This window comes from Marmota flaviventris, chromosome 6 (assembly GCF_047511675.1).
Source record: "Marmota flaviventris isolate mMarFla1 chromosome 6, mMarFla1.hap1, whole genome shotgun sequence".
In the NCBI taxonomy this organism is placed as follows: domain Eukaryota; kingdom Metazoa; phylum Chordata; class Mammalia; order Rodentia; family Sciuridae; genus Marmota; species Marmota flaviventris.
The window spans coordinates 34,447,094-34,470,312 of record NC_092503.1 but is presented as its reverse complement, the minus strand read 5'-3'; the positions used below and the strand labels follow the sequence as shown (position 1 = coordinate 34,470,312).

The following is a 23,219-nucleotide window of genomic DNA, read 5'->3' as shown; positions in this document are numbered from 1 at the left end:
CTTATGATCTGATCACCTGCAAAGTTTCTTACCTCCTAATGCCTTGTGAATCAGGATTTCAACACAAGAACTGGGCAGTGAGGTAGGGAGGACATAGATGTTAAGCCATAGCAGGTAGATATTTATATCCTCATTTCATAGTTAGAGTCTAAGAGAGAAGTGACTGTCCTGATCAAGGTCATAGTACTTAGTGGCAGAGCTGGCATTTGAATACAGGTTAACAAGCACAGGAGTCTCTCTCTTAATCACCATGCTCTACTGCTAAGATGAGTAGGGAGAACATGTGTACCAATCAGGTGACCAGTGCCCAAGTCAAGGTAGTCACACCTTAAATAAAGTCTTACTATGCAGTTGTCACTGGCACATAGCAACTTTTTGTCAGTCTCAGGAAAATAAAAAAGTAGACAAATGAAATCTATAGAAAATCTTAAGAAACCATTTTGGCCAAGAGTTTCAAGACTCCTGTCACATGAGAATATGAGTCAAAGCTATAAAAAAAAGTAAGTAAATGAACTTGATGATGAAAATTCAAATGAGCAAGAAAATTTCTCAAGTATAGCTTTTTAGGATGCAAGGAGACACAAAAAGAATCCACAAGTAGGATAATCAACCTCTGGAAAATGTTCTGAGGGAGTATTCCAAGGACCATTCTGACTTGTAATATCAGGGGCTCTGATCAACATTCTTTCCACACAGGCACATTGATAGATATTCATTGACAGGCACATAGATATTCATGTGATGGGTTTAAATAAAGATATAACTAAAAAAATTTAACCATTCATTGACCATCATTTTACATTCATTCTAAAACCCAAACATGTCAATCTACCCTTATTTCCAGATAATTCAAGTAATGTGGATTAGCTTTAGCAGAGTTTCTAAAGTTGTAGGCACCCAAATTTAGAATTTGTCTGTAATACATCAAGGTTTAAACAAACGTTAAGTTGTTTAAACTACATCAAGGATCTCTAAAGTGAACTGGGTCACTTTCCTCCTTTGCAGTAATGGTATGTATGAAGCATATGGCGTTTCTCTGTGAGAACAACATCAAGATTGTCATTCAGCAGATTTTTATTGAGCCCTTTTAGACCCTGAGGCCTGTGCTAGAAATACCAGCAAGCATAACTTGTATGGTCCTTTTCATACACATTTGCTTCTTTTTCTTCATTCTCTTGAACTGGAGACCTACCTGGTTATGAATAGAAATGAAAAGTGAAAGGCAGCCCTATTATAAAATGATAAGGATATATGCAAGTTTTTTTTTTTTCCCTTCTCCCTGTGTTATCGATCTTTCTCATGCTCTCAAGAGAGAAATATTCTTAGTGTATGTGTGGTCGAGATTTGCCCAAAGAAAATCATGTAGGTACAGTAATGCCTACTAAACAACTATTCTATGCCAGACACTGAGCTTGGTACCATAAAGAAATCATCTAATTGAATTCCCACAATAAACCCATGTTGTAGACCAAAAAATAAAAATGTCGAGAACTTCAGCAGAAATTAGAAATGGTTTATAGACTTCTGTCAATATCCGTGGGTTCCCCAATCTAAGATCCAACCAACCAAGGATCAATAATATTCAAAAAATAAAGTTGCATCTGTGCTAAAAATGTCCAGATTCAGATTTATTATTATTATTATTCTCTAAACTGTGCAGTATAACAACTATTTCCATAGTGTTCATGTTATATTAGGCTTTATAAGCAATCTAGAAATGATTTAAAGCATAGGGGAGGATGCGTCCAGTTTATATGCAATTACTACCCCATTTGGTACAAGGGACTTGAGCCTCTAAGAATTGTGGTATCCACGGGGGTGTTGGAACCAACCATGGTGAATACCAAGGGACAATTGCATTCATTAATGGGGATTAAGTGGTACCAGCATCTATTGATGAAATATTTGAGCTTCCATCACCCCTTTATTTTGAGCCGTCTTGGAGTAACTTTGGTGATATAATGTTGTTAAAACAAGAGTAGATGTGAAATTAAGAATATCAGAAAAAATAGATAATAACTAGTCTAGCTTCTACTGTTAGTAATTCTTGCAGATACTGGTAGATTATTTGTGAAATTCTTAATTCTAACAAGTACAATACCTTTCTCTGTAGAAGGCCGATGCTGTGCGTGTGATTACATTCACTGGCTGTATGGGAGAAACACACTTTGATGGTAAACCTATAGGTTTGTGGAATTTCCGAGAAAAAGAAGGTGACTGCAAAGGCTGTACTGTCAGGTTAGTTGAGAACTCCCCTGAGAATGGTTCTGTGTGTCATGAAAATTTTTATTTTATAGTGTAAAATTCTATTGTCACATAGATAATATGGAGCTGTTTTGAAATGATTATACACAGAGGTGGATTTACCATAAAGCTAATGTAACTTCTAGTTCTTGCTTCCAATTTATACAAGTATTTTTAAGGTCCGGGGAGGTATCCTAGCAGTACGTTTGCATGATATTATGTTTTTGTAAAATTTGCAAAGGCAAGATATTTCCAACAAAGTCAATTAAGACTACTGTCTTTTTCTACCTCAGTGTCCCTTCATGTCCATGGGTTTTGCTTATCTATGTTTTTTCTGTAGCCAGACTATTATTTCATTAAAAAAGTCCTTCCCAAACTTATTAAGCATAAATTTAGAAGCCTAACCCAGGTTTTATCAAATTGACACATCAGTTCCTATGAATGCTTTCAGTGGAAACCACAGGACTTCAAGATTCTGCTTATAGGAGAAGAATCTGGGGTCTAGACAGACCAGAAGAAATTCTGTGTTACAAATCATCCACTATAAGATAGAGGCTGGAATGAATAAAAGTTTGAAAATACACCAGTATACAAAGAATGTAGGAAGAATATTTTTTTTTGTACTGGGGATTGACTCAGAGATACTTTACCACTGAGCCATATTCCGAATACTTTTTATTTTTTTATTTTGAGACAGGGTTTTACTCACTTAATGAAGGTCTCACTAAATTGCTGAGTCTGGTCTTGAACTTGCAATCTTCCTTCTCCAGCCTCTCAATTCACTAGGATGGCAGGTGGTATGTCACCCCTGCTCCTAGCAAGAATACAAATTTTTATATAAACTTGAAGACAGGATATAAAATAATTAGCTAGAAGTAGAGGATTTCTCAGCATAAAAAAAATGGAGTCCCCTAGTTACCCTATTATAAAATAATTTCATTATAATAAGTTAAAGCTATAAAACACAAATTAAATATCTGGAAGATTTAATGTGATATACATAGCAATTCAAAAGTGCTAAGGAGTTTGTGTTTTTCACTTCTAATTTAAAGGGCACATGCATACTTTCAAAACCCAAGTCACTCATTAAAATGGCAGAATACACTGTACATTTTCTTCTCAGCATTTTTAGAGTTGCATAGAAGAAAGTAGCTCCAAATTAATTCCTTGTGAAAGTTTAAACTTCCAACTCTCTTTCTTTTTGGCATCTTGAATTTACCAACACAGCATGAGGATAGTTTGAAAGCATGACCTATTTAAAATATTTTTTTCAATAACCTTCAATAAAATTTAATATGGAAGGTTATCCTTAAAATTCTTTCACTACAACAAAAGTGATGAGGTCTGTGTTAATGTTTTACTACTCACAAAGAAATACCAATTTTTTTCTAAGTATCTTTGGTAAATTTCTAAGTAGAAGTTTTAGAAGCCTGTTACCAACAAAACATCTAAAGCACTTAATATCTATTGAGTAGTGCATATCAGATAGGACTATAATGCCACTAATTATTAATTCTGCAAAGATATTGTACTACCAACCTACAATGTGTTATATTAATTGATATAATAATAATAGAATTCATATGTATTCATAGGGCAATTTGTAGGTTACAAAGATTCATGCATACAACTACCTGATACTAGTATGAAGCCAGTCTTGTTCCAGACATCAAGAAATTTATCACCAGGAAAAAAGAAAAGCCAAATGTTAAAATATAAGCTATTTAAAAAAGATCCCTTTAAAAAGGTACCAAGTATACCTAGATTGTTCACATCAGGTTGAAGGCATCGAGATCTGTTTAGTGAAGGAGGCAACATTTGAGGTGGCCCTTAACATAGGATAAAAGTCCAACAAGAGGAGAGAGCAGGTGAGATGTGGAATATAGAGAGCATTCTGGTCCCAGAGATCAGGGAAAGAAAATGTGGGGAGGCTGAAAAACCAGTCTACAGTTTGTAAAAAAGCTGAACAAGTGTGAACTTGCTCATACAGGATTGGTTAGTGGGAGAACAATACAAGTAACATACAGAGGTCACATGGGTTTATACCCAGTCCTTCCCAGCATGTTAATGTTTTGCATGTCAAGTAAGGGTAGCAGAATGCAAAGCAACCCAACAGGCTGCAGACACTGAGATCAGGATACCAAGCCCATAGTGCAGCCTGCATACAAAGCCATTTCACCTGCACACTTGTCCTCAGCTGGCTTTGGCAAAGCATTCCAGCCTGGAAATGTTCATTGCCCAGTTCTCCTCTATCATAGTGCATTTTGAGCACATGGTCACCCTGCAGGGTCAACCCTTCCTTACACTCCATGTAGTCAAACTACCTTCACCTTTTCCCTTTAAGGTGAAGTTCTGTTTCTGGAATAATTCTCTGTTTTTAGGTTTTTTTTAATGTATCTTTTTGAGCTGTGCAAATATTTTTATTAGGACTGTCATTGTTTTTTTTTGTGTGTGAGTGCTCTGATTATGTGGTTGCATAAATTTTGAATGATCTTCCCCAAACTATTTTCTCATAAACGCTGGTATTTGTAAGAATCATTTTTTAGAACTTTAGGTATTGTTTGTGTTCTGTTTTCTTTTCAGGAAAACACGGATCACATTTTTAACATAATGACCAATTGTTCTAGTTAAAGGGCAAAAGTGAATTTATAGAAAAGATGTAAAACATGAAGCTAAAAGAACTAGATTGGAAAATTTTGTAGAAGACCTAGAGTGTCAGTTTTAGAAATTTGTATTTATTCAGTAGTCAATAGAAGGGTTATAATTATTGTTATACTTTGAAAAGATTACTTTGTCAATGGTATATTTTAAAATGTATCTCATTTTTCTTAACCTGCCAAAAATCACATTAAGATTAAAATATAGAAAAAAATGCTGAAAGTAAAATGTATTTAGCTAAACATTAAAATTATGATGAAATTTTAAATACCAAAAACCAACATACATAACTGCTTGTTAACTACAGAATATAATGACTATTTCAAAATAGCACAGTTAATCCCTCGTAACTTGACCAGACATCCAGGTTCAACAGAGAAAAATAAGGGAAGTTAAGATGCTTTCAGTTATTAATATACTAGTTACTGTTTCTGGTAAATGTGCTCAAAATGAATAGGAAAAATCTAGTATAATGTTAGCTGTTGAATTATTACAGAATATACCTGGAAGAATTTATTGTCCCCCATCCCAAAGTCACCAAGCCTAGAATTTTTTTTTTTTTTTTGGGGGGGAGGGGCTGTTATCAGCGAATAATTAAGTACATCTATCTGTATGCCACTCACTTCTACACAAAACTCTTTTCCTTACTCTGTCTATTGCTTTAGTAAGAGAATCTCCTCAGTGTTAGAGTTGAAGGGGCTTGAGAATCCTAAGTGATCTAACTTTTAATATCACAGTTGAGAAACTTAGACGTAAAACTATTTAGAGACTTGTAGCAAGACCTTCATGAGATTTCATAGTAGACTCCAGGGTACTTGCCCTCTAATCTATTGTTTTTTCTATTACCTGTTGAGGGAGTTGGTAGATTAGAGACATAAGGACACCAGGGTACAAGTGTTCAAAGTTTTTGTATATGAAAAATAAAATGTAATATTTTTGTTTTGATTCTCCAACCTATGCTCACGTTGTATTGTGAGACTTTAATGTTTTTGATTTGGATATTTTTTAAAGTTATAAGTAACACTGTATTGGGCCAAAGTATCAATAAAATAGTCAACAGGGATTCCCACAACCCTTCCCTGGGTTGCATTGATGACCTAGCTGCATATAATGAAAAATTCTAGTAATTGAGAACTTTAGGGAACTTCTAGGTAGATTTTCAGAAACATTTTCTCATCACTAATGCATTGCTCCAGAAAGTAATGCATTCATTATCATCATGAAGGAAGGCCACATAATAGCCAATTTATTCACTATCAGTTCTACTCCTAAGAGGTTGATTTACTCAGTCTTCCAGTTAGCATTTCTCATGAGTATTGAAAAAGTATCTTTTGCTTTATCTTTAGTGCTTTTATCTCTCTAGTCCAGGAACAGAATGCTAAGTATGTAACAGCTCTTTCTACACAAGCCCATTAAGTTTTTGTTCACTATATATTTTCTCATTAAACATGATTTCATAAAAATAGTATTTTAGACTCCTGTTGTTTTATAATGATGATACAATAATATTTCTCAATCTCTCTTTCTATGCTCAAGCTGATACAACACTCCAGTTTCAGAGATTAAATATATCCTAACATGCAGATACTGTAAGTTTAAAACAATATCCCCACAATATCAATAGTGATTAAATAGGTAGACACATAACATCATTTGAAGAAAATTAAACTGCACCATAAGACTTAGGTATAATTATTCAGTCAATACTGATTAAGCATGTGTTCTCTGGAAGAACTTGTCTATACTAAAATCTTCTTTACCCTACAAATGCATACTGGGTTCTTTGAGCCAAATGCTACATAGATGTTGAATCCCATCACATGAGGACTGGCCTGTAAATTCTAGATGGTCTCACAGAGCTTCACTACAAGTGAAGGACACAGATTAAAAAAAAATACACAATTAAATACAGGCATCCTTCATTGTTGAAATCTAATCTGTTCTAAGAAAATCTACTGGATGGTGAATATTCAGAGATTAGGGGTCTGTTAGTCCATTACATTATGCATCTGGGATGTCTAATTATAGAATTTCAACCTATCCCCAAACACTACCAGTTTTCACAATTAGCAATAAGATAAGTTTAAACACCAATATAACTATTCACCAATTGCATCATCTAAACATAAAAAATTTGAAATACCCATTATTACCTAGTTTTGAACACCTAATGAAGTCCAGGTGAAAGATGGTTATTTTTTGTTATAAAATGGTAGTAGTAGAGGTGGTGAGAAGCAGAAGAATAGAAGACATATTGGGCATAGTTTCTGCTCTACAATAGCTTACAATCTAGTCTCAGTTGGATACATTGAATAATGATGGACAGAGTAGGTCTAATTCATGTGAGATGTCTCCTTTCAGTCCTCAGGTGGAAGACAGTGAAGGGACTATTCAGTTTGATGGAGAAGGTTATGCATTGGTCAGCCGCCCCATTCGTTGGTACCCCAACATCTCCACTGTCATGTTCAAGTTCCGGACATTTTCATCAAGTGCTCTCCTCATGTACCTTGCCACAAGAGACCTGGTAAAGAAAACATGCACAGTCAGAGTTTTCATAATTGATAATGTGTTTGCTTCTTTTTGTAGAATTCCAGTACAGTTATCACTTATTTGTAAAAATCATCAGTTATTGTTAAAAGAGTCTGGGATGGGCTTGGGTTATGGCTCAGCGGTAGAGTGCTCAACTACCATGTGGATAGCACTGGGTTCGATCCTCAGCACCACATAAAAATACATAAAATAAAGGTATTGTGTCCAACTACAATTAAAAATATAAAAAGGGGAGTCTGGGATGACTATATGGTAGTCAAAGGTGGGTGCTGCAGATGATGCTTATATATTTTTATTGATAACTTCAATTATGGATACAATTTAATTGTCATTTATTTTCAATATAACTTCTTATATAATCCTTTAAGAGAAGCAGACAGTAAATATTTTCCCAGTATAAAATTATACAGCAGAAAAACTATTTTCTTACTTTTTTTTTCCCCAAAGAACTAAGTTGAAAGGTGATTCTAAATATTTTTTTGCCCTTACTTTTTCAGGTCAATATTTCTTAGCAAATTTTTTCGGGGAACCTACCTTTTTGTTTGCTTAACATGTTTCAAAGGAACCCACTTTGTAGTGCTATAATGATAGAATACGTCTTAGCAGTTTATTTGGGATCATTTGCACCATAATATAACATCCACGAAAATTCACAAAATACTAACAGGAGTTCTATTTCCAAAGGGTATTTCTGTTACCGAGCAACACATTGGGCAATTTAGCCACAAGGCCCTATTATAAATGCCATAAAAAAGTGAATACCCATATGTTTCTCTGTGTGTCTAATCATTGATGTATTTTTTTTTTTACTCTATTAATAGAAAGATTTCATGAGTGTAGAGCTCAGTGATGGCCACATAAAAGTCAGCTATGATCTGGGGTCAGGAATGGCTTCCATTGTCAGCAATCAAAACCATAATGATGGGAGATGGAAATCATTCACCCTGTCAAGAATTCAAAAACAAGGTGAGTTTTTATAGTAATAATGTAGTATGGGCCTTAATCATGCCATCCAAAGTACCCATGAACCTAATCAGGAGAAAGACCCTGGGTGTAATTTCAGTTACTCACAAGTTCTGAGAAAAATTGATACAGTCATTTCTTGGCTTCGCTATAGGTAGTTTGGATTAGACAAGACTGATTGAAGAGCCAAATGGTTCCCTGTCATTTTCTTTTGAAACTGAGAGCTTAATTTGAAAGCATAAAACTGTCTTACAACTTGTAAAATTATATCCCATAATAGGCTTGAAAAAATGTTGTGTGCTTTTCTGTTATTTTCAGTTTTTCAAGATGTTTCCTTTAAAGAATTCTGCAGTAGAACATGTAGGGGTGGAAGAGCATAGCTACCAGGTCTTTGCTCTTTAGAAATGTCAAAAAGATCTGTATGTGTTTGAGTAAATAATTGATTAACAATAAAATGACATTTGTATGGTTCTGGGACTTTTAAAAACACTTCCACAAACATTATTTTGTTTGATAACATAAGGAGGTATTTTGTTCTGTTGCTAAAAAAAGGGAAATACACAAACTTAATACGTGGTTGCAGTCATGTGTACATAAGATCCCACAACCAAGGGAGGAAGCCAGGTCTTTTTATTCTTAACATGGTGCTATTGCTATTTAGGTATAATTCCCTGAATTCTGTGTACTGTGGTATTACCTATATTTGCAAATGAAGCATTTATTATTTGTTAATATAAATAGACTTAATTAATTTTGATGATGTCCATGTAACATTGCATGACAATTTAGATTTAACTTTGTATCATCATTAATTCCTGCAATTAACAAATTTCTGCTAGTCACCCACTACATACTAAAACATGCCTTTTCCTTCAACAAGCTTGCAGTCTACTGGGTGAGTTAGACAAGATTCAGTGGTCAGAGGCTATATGGCTCTAATTGCTGATAGAGATGCATGTAGCAGATTAATAGTCATAAGAAGATGTCAATGTTTAAGGGAAGGGAAGACATTATTGTTTAAGGGAAAGGAGAGGTCACGTCCTGGCAGTGGCCCTGAAGCTCAAGCAGGAGTTGAAGAGTTAGCTGGATGAAAGGCACATGAGGACATTTCAGAGTGGAGAAAAAGTTACAGGAAGGTCTGTCACCATCAGAAAGCAGAATATATCATTTCCCAGCTACACTTCCTTGGAGTGTTATTAAGACAAAAAGTAATTTTGAGCTTCTGTTGGAATTCTGACAAATACCTTGCTCCCACATATGATGGATGCATGTTCCAGGCTTGGCTTAGTTGTTCAGTAATAATGTTTAACTCATTTTACCAAGTTTTCCCCGAACTCACTTAATCACAGAAAAACATCCATTCCTGCAGTACTAGCATTTTGTGAAACATTTTGGGAAACAAATTAGCGACTGTAAGTGAATCCTTAGGCTCAATGGATGAATGTTGGCAGAAAATTATCAGATAAAGCTGAGGTAACAAAGCCAGTACATAAAGGGCCTTGTAAGCTAAGTGAATGAGTTTAGCTTTCCAGAACTATAGGGGTCCTAGGAAGTAACATCATCAGATTTATATTTTATTGACAGTTTAGGATGCTTCCGCAGTATGCAGTAAACCAGGTAGACAGTGAGAAAAAAGAAAAGTAAGTTAATGGCCGTGAGAATGGAGAAGAAAGAATGGAGTTGAAAGGTATTAAGTATCTTAAAACTGAAGACTTTTGTGATATATGCCATGTGGAGGCTAACTTGAAAAAAAAAAGGTGTAGAATGATTTCGTTTTTGTTTTGTTTTGTTTTTCCTTAGATAACAAGATTATGTCAGTGCTATTCAAGCAGCTTTTAAATACAGGGAAAATAACAGGTTTTCTGGAAAAGATGCTGAGTTCTATTTTGGACATTCTGTACACAAGGTACTTTTAGTACCTTCTGCAGCCTAGGGAAAATGTGTAATTGGCAGGAATTAGTTATATGTATCTGAGGATCACAGAGTTCTGTAAGAGATAGACAACTAGGAATCATCATTAAATCTCAGTAGTTGCCTGTGAATAGTGATGAGAAAAATTCAAGCAGTTATGTCTACAATAAAATGGCCCAAAGCCCTGGAAAACACAAATATTAAAAAGATATCCATCATCACTGGGGGCTTTGGAAAAAATGGTGGAGTGGCCACAGTGAGAGTCAAGAACAGAGTATTAGGTCATAAAGTACTATGGGAAAGCAGACACCGTAAGTGTAGACTGATTCTGAAGAAAGTTTGGCACAAAAATCCAGAAGAAAGAAAAGGTCATAGCAAAAAAAAGGGGGGATATGGAGTTTGAAGGCAAGGATCGGATCACAGGTGAGAAAAATGTTATTTTTCTCCATCAGTTCTTAGCACATAGTAATTACTCAATAAGTGCTTGAGGAGTAGATTGAATGAATGATTCTTGATCATGTCTGTAGGCTGCAAAGGATGCAATTGGAGAAAGAGGCAGCAATTAGAGGAAGAGGAAGCAATTAGAAATACAAAAGAAATAATGAATACAGCATGAGCAAGCTCTTAGAAAGCCTGGGAGCATTGCACCCATGTGGAAAGAGAGGGCTCAATCTGAGACAGAAAGAAACCTTTGCTCCCCGAGACAAGATGAAATAAGAAGTAAAGTTAGAGATAAGTTTGTAGCTATGAGATGGGATTTTGAGATTATTCTCTCCAGATGCCCTAAGTTTTCATTGACTATAAAAGTAGAAAATAAATGGAGACTAAAGAAAGGTAAGAGATAGAAGAATAATAGGTCTGAAGAAAAAAGGAAAAGGTCTGTATATACACTGTGGGAAAGGTAAAAAAGAAAAACTCAGGAACACTTGGCTGAATTGCCTAGTGCTATAAACTCTAAAGATAATAATGTGTTAAAAAATAAATCTAGAATGCAAAAAAAAAATCATGATGGAATGATTTGACTACCTAGCAGAATAATTTCTATAAATCTTGGAAATACCAGTTTCTATAATCAGTCAAATATGTAGACTCTCTGTCCAATAAAGTGAGTGATCAAGAGTCCTGTAGTCTTAAATAATGTTAGTCAAAGGTCAAATTATAATACTGTACAAACTTGAAAGCAGTTAAAATATGTTTTTGGTTTATTGTAACTCAATGTGAAAAGTGAAAAGTTCTTTCCTCCACTGGTGCAATTTTTCCAGATTTCACTAGACCTACATTGTTTCTACTCTCTGATCCAAAAATCTGAAGGTCTTTGTCTTTTCTTTTCCATATAGTATCCTCTGCTTCAGTCCTGTTCTCTAGCTTGATTCCTTTGGCTCAATTAACTTCTCTTTCACATATCTCCATCATGTTGTTCACATTAACTCTAGACTGACATTGATTATGCATTCTTAAATACTATCAAATGCACTAAGCAATCATTCTCACTTTTATTTTAGGTCTTGATGACATGAATCATCCTATAAACTGCTCTCATGTATCTCTATATTATCACCATTAAAAAAATATCATATTAAGCTAGGTGCAGTGGCTCATGCCTGCGCACTTGTAATCTCAGCAGCTCGGGAGGCTGAGGCAGGAGGATCATGAGTTCAAAGCCAGCCTCAGCAATAGCGAGGTGCTAAGCAACTCAGTGAGACTCTGTCTCTAAATAAAATACAAAATAGTGCTGGGATGTAACTCAGTGGTCGAGTGCTCCTGAGTTCAAACCCTGTTGCCCCTCAAAAAAATCACATTAAATCCTATAAACTTCTGTTGTTCAGAACTCAGATTCTCATATTAGGTTGAAAACTTCTGGTTTCTCCTGCCTTTGGTTGTTCCTCATTTTCATGATACTTTTAAAGCATTTTATTATTCTAGCAACATAAATTATTTTTTCTATTAAAAATAAAAGCATTAAAGCTCAAACAGAAAAAGACACAAAAGTTATAAGGAAATAGTTCCTAGTTATAGTTGGGAATTAAAATCTCAATAAAGTACAAGAATGTAATTATTTACTTCAATATCAGTATTCACAGATCACATTTAATAAACAGTGAAATAAGAGTTACGGTAGGATTCAATGTTAGGAAAATGCAAAATAAATCCAAAATAGGATACCACTGCATGGTTATTAAAAATATCTAAAATTTGTCGGGAGTAGTGGCACAGGCCTGTAATCCCAGTGGCTCGGGAGACTGATGCAGGGGGATTGCAAGTTCAAAGCCAGCCTCAGCAAAAGCAACATGCTAAGTACCACAATGAGACCGTGTCTCTAAATAAAATACACAAAATAGGGCTGGGGATGTGGCTCAGTGGTAGAGAATGCCCCTGAGTTCAATTCCTGGTACCAAAAGAAAAAAATCTAAAATGTAAAAGACTGATCATAACTAGTTCTGGCAAAGATGTGGAATAACTGAAACCCTCCTACACTGCTGATGAAGATATAAAATGGCACAGGAACATTGGCTAACAGGTTGTAGGTTCCCCTACCCTATGAAACAGCCATTCCTATTCCCAGGCATTCACTCAAAACACCTAAAACCATATATCCATACGAAGACTTATGCCATGATGTTCATATTACCTTTATTTGTTATGTCCCCAAACTGAAAAGAAACCAAATATTCATCAGTAGGCAAATGGAAATATGTGGATTGTTATGTGCCCATACAATGGAATTCTACTTGTTCATAAAATATGAATAGACATACAAAATGGTTTGATATAAAAATAATTAATGAGTGAAATAAGGCAAACAAAACCCACATTTATATAAAATGATATAGACAATGAAAACTGATCTATAGCCACACAAAGCAAATAGAGGCTACCTATAGATAGGGCATGCAGGGAGGGTTGGGAATGAGGGTTACAATGCAACAGAACACATTTGGGTTGTGAATATGTTCATTTTCTTTATTGTGGTGGTGGGTTCCATAGGTATGAAGAATTTTAAAACTTGTTAGATTGCATACTTTAATCATGGGCAAAGTATAAGGTGTCGATTATATGTTGGTAAAAGTTTCTAAAAATTATACAAATATCATTATTTAGAAGGAGAAATCAGTAAAGATGTTGATGGATTAGATGTGAATGATGGGTAGGGTGACTTTTCTAGTTTAGGAGACTGAAAGGGGGAGACACAATGCCACCAAGTAAAATAGGTAATAGGTATTTGGGAGTAAAAATATCATCATTTTGGTTTGGAATATGTTTAGTACTGAAGGAAAACACAAATAATACTACTTCCCCTGTTGAAACTGTATTTTTAGGAAAAAATCAGGTACAGTCATATTCTTAAGTTATCAACACATTAAGTCTGAGTTAACTTTGCATTTACTCAGATGGATGAAACAGAAGTGAGAAAAGGAAGGGCATTAGGGAGCATGGAAATCTCAGAAATGTTTAAAGAAATAGGGAAGGAGATGGAGAATGAGAACAAAAGCTAGAGAGCGTAAGATGCTGGGAGCCAAAAGAAGAAATTTCTAGAAGGAAGGGGTATACTTGTAGCATCAAAATATTGAGAATGCTAGTAGCATCAAATATTGCATAAAGATTAGGATGAGGACCAAAAGTACTCCACTGGGTCTGGAAAAGGGGGTGAGGGGTGTCAGGGAGTGGAGTGTTCTCAAGGATTTTAGCAATATCATACTCTACAGCATAGTGGGATAGGAACTGAAATAAGGCTTTAGCAATTTGGATTATTGCTTCTTTTCAGTGACCAGATTAGTTGTTTTATATTAATTATTCTCAACTAACTTATAAAACTATTCCTCCTTGAAAGTCAAATACAGTCCTTCAGGGGCATTCCCCATCTTCCTGGGAGTAAATCAGTAGAACCATAATCACTAATAATCTCATATCCCCCATGTGCATTGGTATGGAAGCAAAGCTAAGAACAATTATATAGGTTTTCAATAAATTAAGAGAGAGAAAAAAAATTACCCAAGTAAAAATAATTAGCTTATAACAACTCAGCACTGATCATAAAATTACTTGTTAAGCCCCTACTAAGTGTCTGTTATTTAATGAAAACTCTTATTTCCCTGCTTACCTATAAAAATGATGACCGAACTCATCAACTCTGAAATTTGGTGTTAATAGCTTATTTTTCTATTCTGTAAGGAAAGGAAATGGCACAAGAAATAAAAGCAAATATTAGCATTTCCCAGTGGAATCCACTTTGGTCACTATCTCATATGAAGGATAGGATAAAGCCCCCCACTAACTTAACAAAAATATGCTGTCCTGCACCTCCCTGCGGGAGTGAACTCCTGGGCCAGTGAGTTTCAATTGAATTGTGTTGCTGCTCTTTAATCAATTTTCCTTAGAATGATTTCTAAAAATGCATATATTCACTCAAGGATAAGGAAGAAAACTACCTCCCGTCCCTGGCTTGCCAGTGATAGAGGCAGAATCTCATTTCACAGACACCATTAAAATGTCCACCAAGTCTGCAGAAAGAGACGATTTTCATGTTCCAGTCAACAGCACCATATAAAAACTTCTTTGTGATCCAGATAAAAAAGGAATATGTATGAAGGAGTCTAGGAAACAGTTTTATAAATCTATTTTCTTTTACCCACCAGTCTAATTTAAAAGATATATGTATGAAAAACTAATTATATATATTAAAGTAATTAAATATTTGTACAAAATTAAAGTTTATGAACATGATTAAATTATAAAATCTTCCCTTGCTAACTATTTTTAATAGGATAATTGTTCTTTTTAGTTGTTTTGTTTGTTTTTATAGAAGTCTGTTTTGAGAATTTGAGGAACCAATAGTTTTGAGAAATTGATTTGAGTCATTTTTTATGTGGCAATTGTGTTTGATTTTATTGAAGATACATCCCTTGGGAATGGTAGCACTATCAGCTACAATAGAATTTAGAATTTAATATTTTTATGGTTACCAATGATATCAATTCTAAAAGATGTGAGTTGAGAGGAAATAATAAGAATCAAATACTTCTTAGTCTATGTTGCTCTTATGAAGTATTGCACTGCACATTAGTATGTTAAAATAACTGTAAAGTTAAGATATATGTTTAACTTTGTTTTACCCAGTATTTATCAAATATATTTGAACCAGGAACATCCAAGAAACTACAATCCAAAGAATTAACATTTAGAAATTCCATTATAACCAACTGGTTAAAGTGCCCATGTTCAACCTTGGGATAATTCAGATTCTGCATCAGGCATAGACAAAGAAGTGAAATCTATCATGTTAATGAACTGAATGTACAGCAAGGATCCAAACTGGGTGAAGAGGTTGAAGTAAATAGTGTGGTGAGAAAGCACATAATTCAGAAAAATCCTAGCTTGACTCTTACAAATGAGGGAGGAAAATCAATGATAAAGAATTTCCATTGCTAAACAATGCAGTCTAAGCAGAGGAATGACTCTTCTTTCCTTTATCCTAATTCTGAATTCTTATCTTCATCACATGAGTAATACCTTGAGAGACCTAAGAGAAAAGCATTAAGCCTGAGGGCTATCCCTCACTCACAACATTCAGCTTTCAAGTCTAAAACATGATTTAGCATGGACATAGGTCCCACTGTCTTGCAGGACCAAAGATCCTCATCTCAACATTTCCATGCACAACCATATTACACAAGAGCATACCACTTTGCAGATGGCTCTAAATTTCAATAGTTTTTCGAACACTGACATTTACAGAAAGAGCCACAACATATTTCTAATAAATATTAGAAATTAATTTCTAATTAACATTCATCTTAGCACTTCACCATCCTAATTTATTTTCTGACTACTGACCTATATTATGGAAAACTATAGCAAGTGGTTCTTTGTCGTCAAGCTAAACTTCTCTCTTTTATTTTTATTGATGTGCCTTTTTAACGTTCAAGCCATTATTTTCATGCTCCCTTGTGTGGAAAGGTCAGTAATTATTCTATTGGTGTTACTGTTGTGTCTTCAATTAATAAATGGTTAAATATAGTAGAAGCACTTGATAAAGTCAATGTTAATTTCAGAATTAAACTAAATTTATCTTGAAGTATCAGTGATGATATAGGTGTGATTGATTTGCTCCAATTAAACTTCCTATTTCCTTTACAGCCAACATATCCATTGTAGATATAGATACTAACCAGGAGGAGAACATAGCAACTTCATCTTCTGGAAACAACTTTGGTCTTGATTTGAAAGCAGATGACAAAATATATTTTGGTGGCCTGCCAACCCTGAGAAACTTGAGGTAATTTAGCATATATTTAAAAAGAAGGATTAAGTTTTAATTAAATGGTCATTCTGCTCACTAGAGTTCTGAAGTTTAATTACAATAGGAATGCCGTATAACCTTTAGCAGCAGAAAAGGTCTAATTAAAAAAAAAATCATTTTGCATGTTAGAACAACACCAGGATTTAGAAATCAAAGGATTAGTTTGACATCTTTGTTGAGGAGATGGATTAGAATCACTGCTTCCCTTATATGCACCTGCTGAAAAGAATTATGAAAGTAATTAAAGGTAGAAGCCAGAGTCAAATATGGGTCTTGTAATTGCTGTTCTTCTTGCACATTCGCTGGAGGTAATGGCACTCTGACATTGCTTACTGTTCTGGAAGTTAGTCAGTGTTCCAGGATACTGTGGGTATAACCTATTTTATTCCTAAGCATTAGCATTATAATGGCATATTGGAGCTTTCCCATATGCCTAATACAAAACTGTATTAGTTTTTCCCATGCCCATGCCAATATTTTCATCATTTTTCACATATGCTTTTTAGTGAGCAGAATGGGGAAACATCTTTAGCTCATAGTTTAGACAGTTCAAAAAAATAACTAAAAAAAGTCAGAAATCTTCTGTACCATAATGTCAATGCCATGCTTATTATAAAACATAAGAAATACAATATAAAGGATTTGGTCCTTAATAAATGTGAAATGAATTTGATTAGAAGGGAACGAGTTGATTTGGATAAATCATTAGAGTTTACTACATACAGAGTATTGTGTTTAGTTTGATAGTTTTTAATGGGTATAAAAGTTCTATCTAGGTGTTCCTACTCCACAAAGACAAATTACATTTGGAGGAATTTCATAATACTATAGTGGAAAAGTGTGGTGTCAGTTATCTTTTTATTTCCTAATGTAGCAGTGAAACTTTAGTCTCCTTTTTTACATCAGTAGCATGCAAATTGAAAGGTTTTTCTGCTGAATCAAAACTCGTAGACCAGACATTATCTAATTACTAGTCTTTTAGCAGTCTGAGTTGATAAGCTTCTTGGTGCAAATCAACTAGTTATGCATTCATCTACATTATAAAGTACTTATTTGTGTTAGGAATATAGATTTAAAGCTTCAGGTTAGAAAAATCATTGCAAATCAAATGCATCTATATAGAGACACAGTTATACTTGGACATCCAGTTTGGAAACAAGTATTCAACACACATTAGTTGAGCATCTACTATGTGCCAGCCACCTTATTAAATACTAAGGATTCAACAGTTGTTCAAATGTAAGTCTTACTTTGTAAACTCATTAGCTATATTCTACTGAGTGCATTCAAAATAAGGCTATCCATATCTATCTTCATTTATTCTAGTGGTGATTTTTAGGAATGATCTACAACCATGGATATGTAATTTCATACAGAAGAGATTTTGTCTTAGTTGTTTTGGAGACTACATGTCCAGTGAATCTGCTCTGCTGAGATTTTTTTTTAATTTTCTCAGTATAGCATTTATAATTATAATATTATTGTACTATGGTATATTATTTCAGAATAATCTTTAGATGTATATTTGTGATTGACAAAGGAACCAAGCATTCATAATTACCTGTTTTTATGTATACAGACATATCTCATCATGATAAAGTGCAGACTATGTGGTTGACTTAAATTATTGTTATATATTTTGTTAAGCTCAAGTTATTTGAGAGCAGTATTCATAAGCTTCTCATAAACACAATGTTTGTACATTTTCCCATTTATTATATTGATGGAATAAGTACTTTAAATTCATATTTCAAACTAAAAATGATTCAAGAGAAAAGTGTAGAAACTGGTCATCTTTGAATTCTAATTTCACTTCAGTCAAGGGCACATATCTATTTTCTATTCTGTCAGGTTTTTGAATTTCTTCTCTGTGAGATGAGTTTTTTTAAAAGAAGATTTATGGTAAAAGTTTATTGTTTTGCTAAATGAAAATGCAATTATAAGTAAATTGTTTTTTTTTTTTTTCCTCTCTCTCTCTCTCTCTCCCCTTTACTTAGTATGAAAGCAAGGTAAAATTTAAATTTATGCATGCCTCCTTCAAATGCATGGGTTGGCTAAATATGGCTTCTTAGATAAAGCAGCAGTGCAGAAGCAGAGCCACACCTGCGCAGCTTTATTCATAGTACATTTCATGAGCAAATAATGCATTCTGAGAGAGTTCTCATGCTGCCCTTCGCTTACAAAGATGCTGCTGCTTCCCCACCATCAGTTGAACTGCAATTTGAGATATTTCACCAGCGACGACAGATTTGCTCTGCTTACTTGTTCAACCAACTGTGCAGTGCTCCACTCCTGACCAGTAGCACATGCTCCAAGTACCACTGCTCAAGTGTATGGGCACAATCTAGTTCCAGGGGGACAGAGCAAACAGGTCTCTTGATTCTCCAGACTCTGGCTTCCCTGGTGCCAGGCTGTCTACTGAACAGTCTAACAGTGCTCCCAAATGCTTATCACTGCCTGGTTGCTTTTTGCAGGCCTGCAATTATACAAATATCCACGGGGCCTTTGCACCTCTTAGCAAAGCTGCTTACATAGTTGCTGTGTTTTTTTTTAGAATTAGCTATGGAGCCAAGTGAAAGGAATCTCTGGAAATACTGTTTAAAACAACTGTTTGAATTAACAGTGAAGAAGTTTTCGAATGGTCCCCCTATCTTCTCAGGTGCATTAATTCTTACTTACAGACAGGCATTAGCAGGAATTAGCAGCCTTTGTAGATGAGTCATCAACCCCAGAGATGTGCAGGGTTGGCACACTCTGGCTAGAGCTGATGTGTGGTATTTTAGCATTGAAGAGCCTAACTATGCCAAATTTCTGGATAGGAGATAATGAAGTCTAACGGATCCAAGAAATTTTTAAAGCAAAGCCAGACTTAATATCAGAAAGTGGGGGGAAAAATGAAACAGTTGTTTTATCATGATACTGTTATGAGACTAGTCATGCTATATGTTTGTTGAGATGGATAAAAGGCAAAGTCTGGCTTCCAATTGAAATATATGTTAATAAAACTCTGGAATGGTACTGTGCAGCTTTGAAATTTGCCCTTGAGTGATGACCCTCAGGAAACAGAGACCTATGGTTACCATTAAGAATCTGATCTCCATGTGTCATTACTTAGCCCTCATGATTTTCAGAACATTCAGCTTGCTAAGTCATTGTATTTGGAAATGGTACTTTATATTTCCATGAAACAATGAACTTGTAGGACAAATGTACTTTATTGACAAGACTTCTGAGAAAACTGTGATAAATCTTTCTTCCCCTAAAGGAAAATTTGGAAGCAAATGAACACTGCAAATGAAATTCACTTATCCCCTCTGCTTTTTACAAGAAGAATCTTAGCTCAATACTTACCTTCCAGTTAGGCATGTTCTTCAGAACTACTAACTGAAAGAACAGGAGGAGGAGACCTTGAGAACCAAAGGAAATGATCAAAGGAAAAGTTCCAGAGCGAGATAGGGCTGGGGGTGGGGGACTGAATAAATACCTGACATGAAATAAATCACCTAATACACACTGCCAGGTTCTAATTTGCTTTCCCACCTGTTTTTCCTCATGCCGTGTGTTTTTTATTAAGATGAAAAAGAAAAACTTGGCATCAGGGGACTGTAAGGAGAGAATTAATTATTACCCTATCAAGCACAATATTGGTGTGGACTGGACACTTTTCAAGATATTAACACTACATAAGGAAAAATCGCATGTTTACCTCTATGTACCTTCACTGTTCAGCATAATTGTCACTAGCCCTATTGGCTATTTAACTTTCAGTTAAAAACAAATAACAATCAATATGCAGTTCCTATTGGCACAAGCTACCTTGCAAGTCCCAGTAGCCACAAGTGGCTAGTAACACTTGACTTAGTGCAGAACAGAATGTGTTCATCATCACAGAAATTTCTGTTGGACAGCACTGTTTTAGACTCAGGAGGGGTCAGTACCATGGACATACTGCTAGTTTATGTTTATTGAGCACTTACATGTGCTGTGCTCTTTTTTTGACCTATCCAAATTTCACAACATGATAAATGCAGGTACTACCATTATTATTATCATGCCCACTTCATATCTAAGTGCACTGAGTCCTGGAAAAGTCAGATCACTTATATAATGTCACATAGTAACTCAGAGCAACATGCTGTTCTCAAAGGCAAAGGGTTCATTTTCCAATCTTCTGGCAGGTTGGCTTTGTTTGAAAGAGCAGTAAGCAGAAAGTAAACATTCAAGTTTAGTGTGAGTATAGAAGCCACTTCCCAACCTATAGGAAAAAATAATGTATTTTTTTTTTACATTTAGTTGCTTTGTTTCATTATTGCTCCAATATAGAATATAAACTTTGGGGTCGATTTGTAAACTTAATTTTTAAATATCTATTTTTTAGGCTACATAACCCAGAAGAATGTTTCTAGGCTTTGCTTTACTTAAAAGCTTTTTTTAAAAAAATGTACATTATTCTTTAACTGCCTTCTCCAAAATCTCACTAAGAGAATTTTTTTTTCAAAATTAATGTTTCCAGCTATTTTTCCCTAAATTTGAAGTAAATTTTAAAAAATGTTTTTGTATGTAGTTTGATTATTCATAATTTTCTTCTCTTTAATGGAAAAAAAGAAACACTTCATTATGCATATGAAGACAATAAATCAATTAATTTCTATACTTTGTATGGAATACTATGAGAAATTATTTTAAAGAGAATAAGAAATACAACAAGACTTCTTCTGCAGAGTGGTCAACCAGCAGATATTGGAAAGCATGGTGTGTGCTAGGTACATGTGCACATGAGCAGTTTGATAGACATGGACCGAGCTATGTGCCACTTTGCTCCATATGACCTCCTCCCATCGTCAGAGACTTTGCTGCCATCACACTCATGACGTTGCTTTTGTTTTCCATTTGACTGTTCAATAGGCCAGAAGTAAATGTGAAGAAATATTCTGGCTGCCTCAAAGATATTGAAATTTCAAGAACTCCATACAACATACTCAGTAGTCCTGATTACGTTGGCGTTACCAAAGGGTGTTCTCTAGAGGTTAGTCTGTTTTTAAAGCCTCCCTAAACACATTCCTATCACTTTTTCATTTACTTAGTTTGGGTGCTCTTGTTAATATATTTCTACAGATCCTGGTCTTAGCTATACATAAATGGTAAAGCAAGATTGAAGCATGCTATAAAGTTCTGTGATGGTAATGGTGTTATGGAGATTGTGCTCCATTTTCCCAAATGAAGAAAATGTATCTTTAATATTAATATATCTCTGGTTCTCCCTTCCTTTCCAACAATACTTTTTCTCATTTTCTGTCATCTATTTTAGATTCGTTTTATCTATCTGCATTATATATATATAGCTCTATTAGCAACATTAATTTTTTGATAATGTATTAGGAGTTTAAGCATTTAATAAAAAGTAGTAATTTGTAGCATACCCATTAAGGTATAGCCCCTTGTCTTTGAAGTAACGTAGATGGGGACTTGCAACTTCCTACTTTTCAAAGACTTCTGTAACATAACAGCAAGTCTTTTGTTAGCCAAAATCTCCAGAATCTCTGAATTTTTATTTATTTTTTTCTTGTAAGAGGCCCTGGATTCCACATGACTATTCCGCAGACTCCCCAGTTAGATTTGATTCATATGTGGAGAAAGACTGAGGACACAGCTCTGCTCTCTTGAAACATAAACAAAGCCAATTGTCAATAGAAAACATTAATAAGAATTTTATAGGCATTCAATGGTGATGACCTTTTATAAATAAGAAAATGTTAACTATATCACACAAATTTTTAATTTCCCTGATACCATACAACTGTTCATTTTGATGGCTTCTTTGGATTAAAATAGTTTTAAAGCACTCCAGTAAAGTTCAAGGAAATGAAGAGAGGACAGGGAAAAAGAAAGAGTGAATCTGCCTTCAGAGCAATGAGGTTTAAAGACCGGAACAGAACTGTCAGGACTTCATTGTTCATAGCCTCAGGCTCTAATTTAGAATTGGCCATAGACACTCACCCTGAGCTTAGGAAGAAGGAAAATGGAAATACATCAAGAATTAAAACTTTAAGGATCCATACTTGCTTCTTAAAGAAAATGTTACTGAGCATTTTAATCTTCAAAGCCTAACTCTCATCCACATTCAAAAGATATATACATGAAGATGGAAAACTGTCCAGAAAATGAATAGTCTGTATGCATGGAAATGATGATTCTGTAAAGGCGATTTGCAGTAACCAGAAATTATTTTACAAGGAAAATATGAGGCAGAAATTTGATTTGGATAAATATTGAAATGTCTGCACAGTAGTTTCATCTGAACTATCTAAAACTCTGTGATGATTTGAAAATTGGAATAGAAAGTAGATTACACATTTTACCCACTCTTGTGTCATTGAACTGGGCTTGAAACACTGTGGAGGGAAAAGACAGCCCACATGAAAGGATCGCTTGCTTTTACTCCAGCGCAATTCAGAACTTCAAAAATGAATATTTTAAGTGTCATAAATGCCCAAAGACATGCACCTGCTTAAATAAATGCAAGCACATTGATAGTAGTAAAAAGTCCCCCAGCAATTAAAAGTAATGGTGGTCTGTATTTACTGACAGAGAGACA

The 23,219-nt window shown here is 34.7% G+C and overlaps 1 protein-coding gene across 1 annotated transcript in view; it reads left to right on the top strand.

Moving 5' to 3' along the window:
- Positions 1-23,219, top strand: part of Lama2 (laminin subunit alpha 2) — a 571,380-nt gene that overhangs the window by 515,683 nt on the left and 32,478 nt on the right. The window contains exons 48-52 of the mRNA XM_071613037.1: positions 2,114-2,238; positions 7,264-7,426; positions 8,274-8,418; positions 16,462-16,600; positions 21,530-21,650. Coding sequence (XP_071469138.1) covers positions 2,114-2,238; positions 7,264-7,426; positions 8,274-8,418; positions 16,462-16,600; positions 21,530-21,650 — 693 coding nt within the window. The remainder of the gene's footprint in view (positions 1-2,113; positions 2,239-7,263; positions 7,427-8,273; positions 8,419-16,461; positions 16,601-21,529; positions 21,651-23,219) is intronic.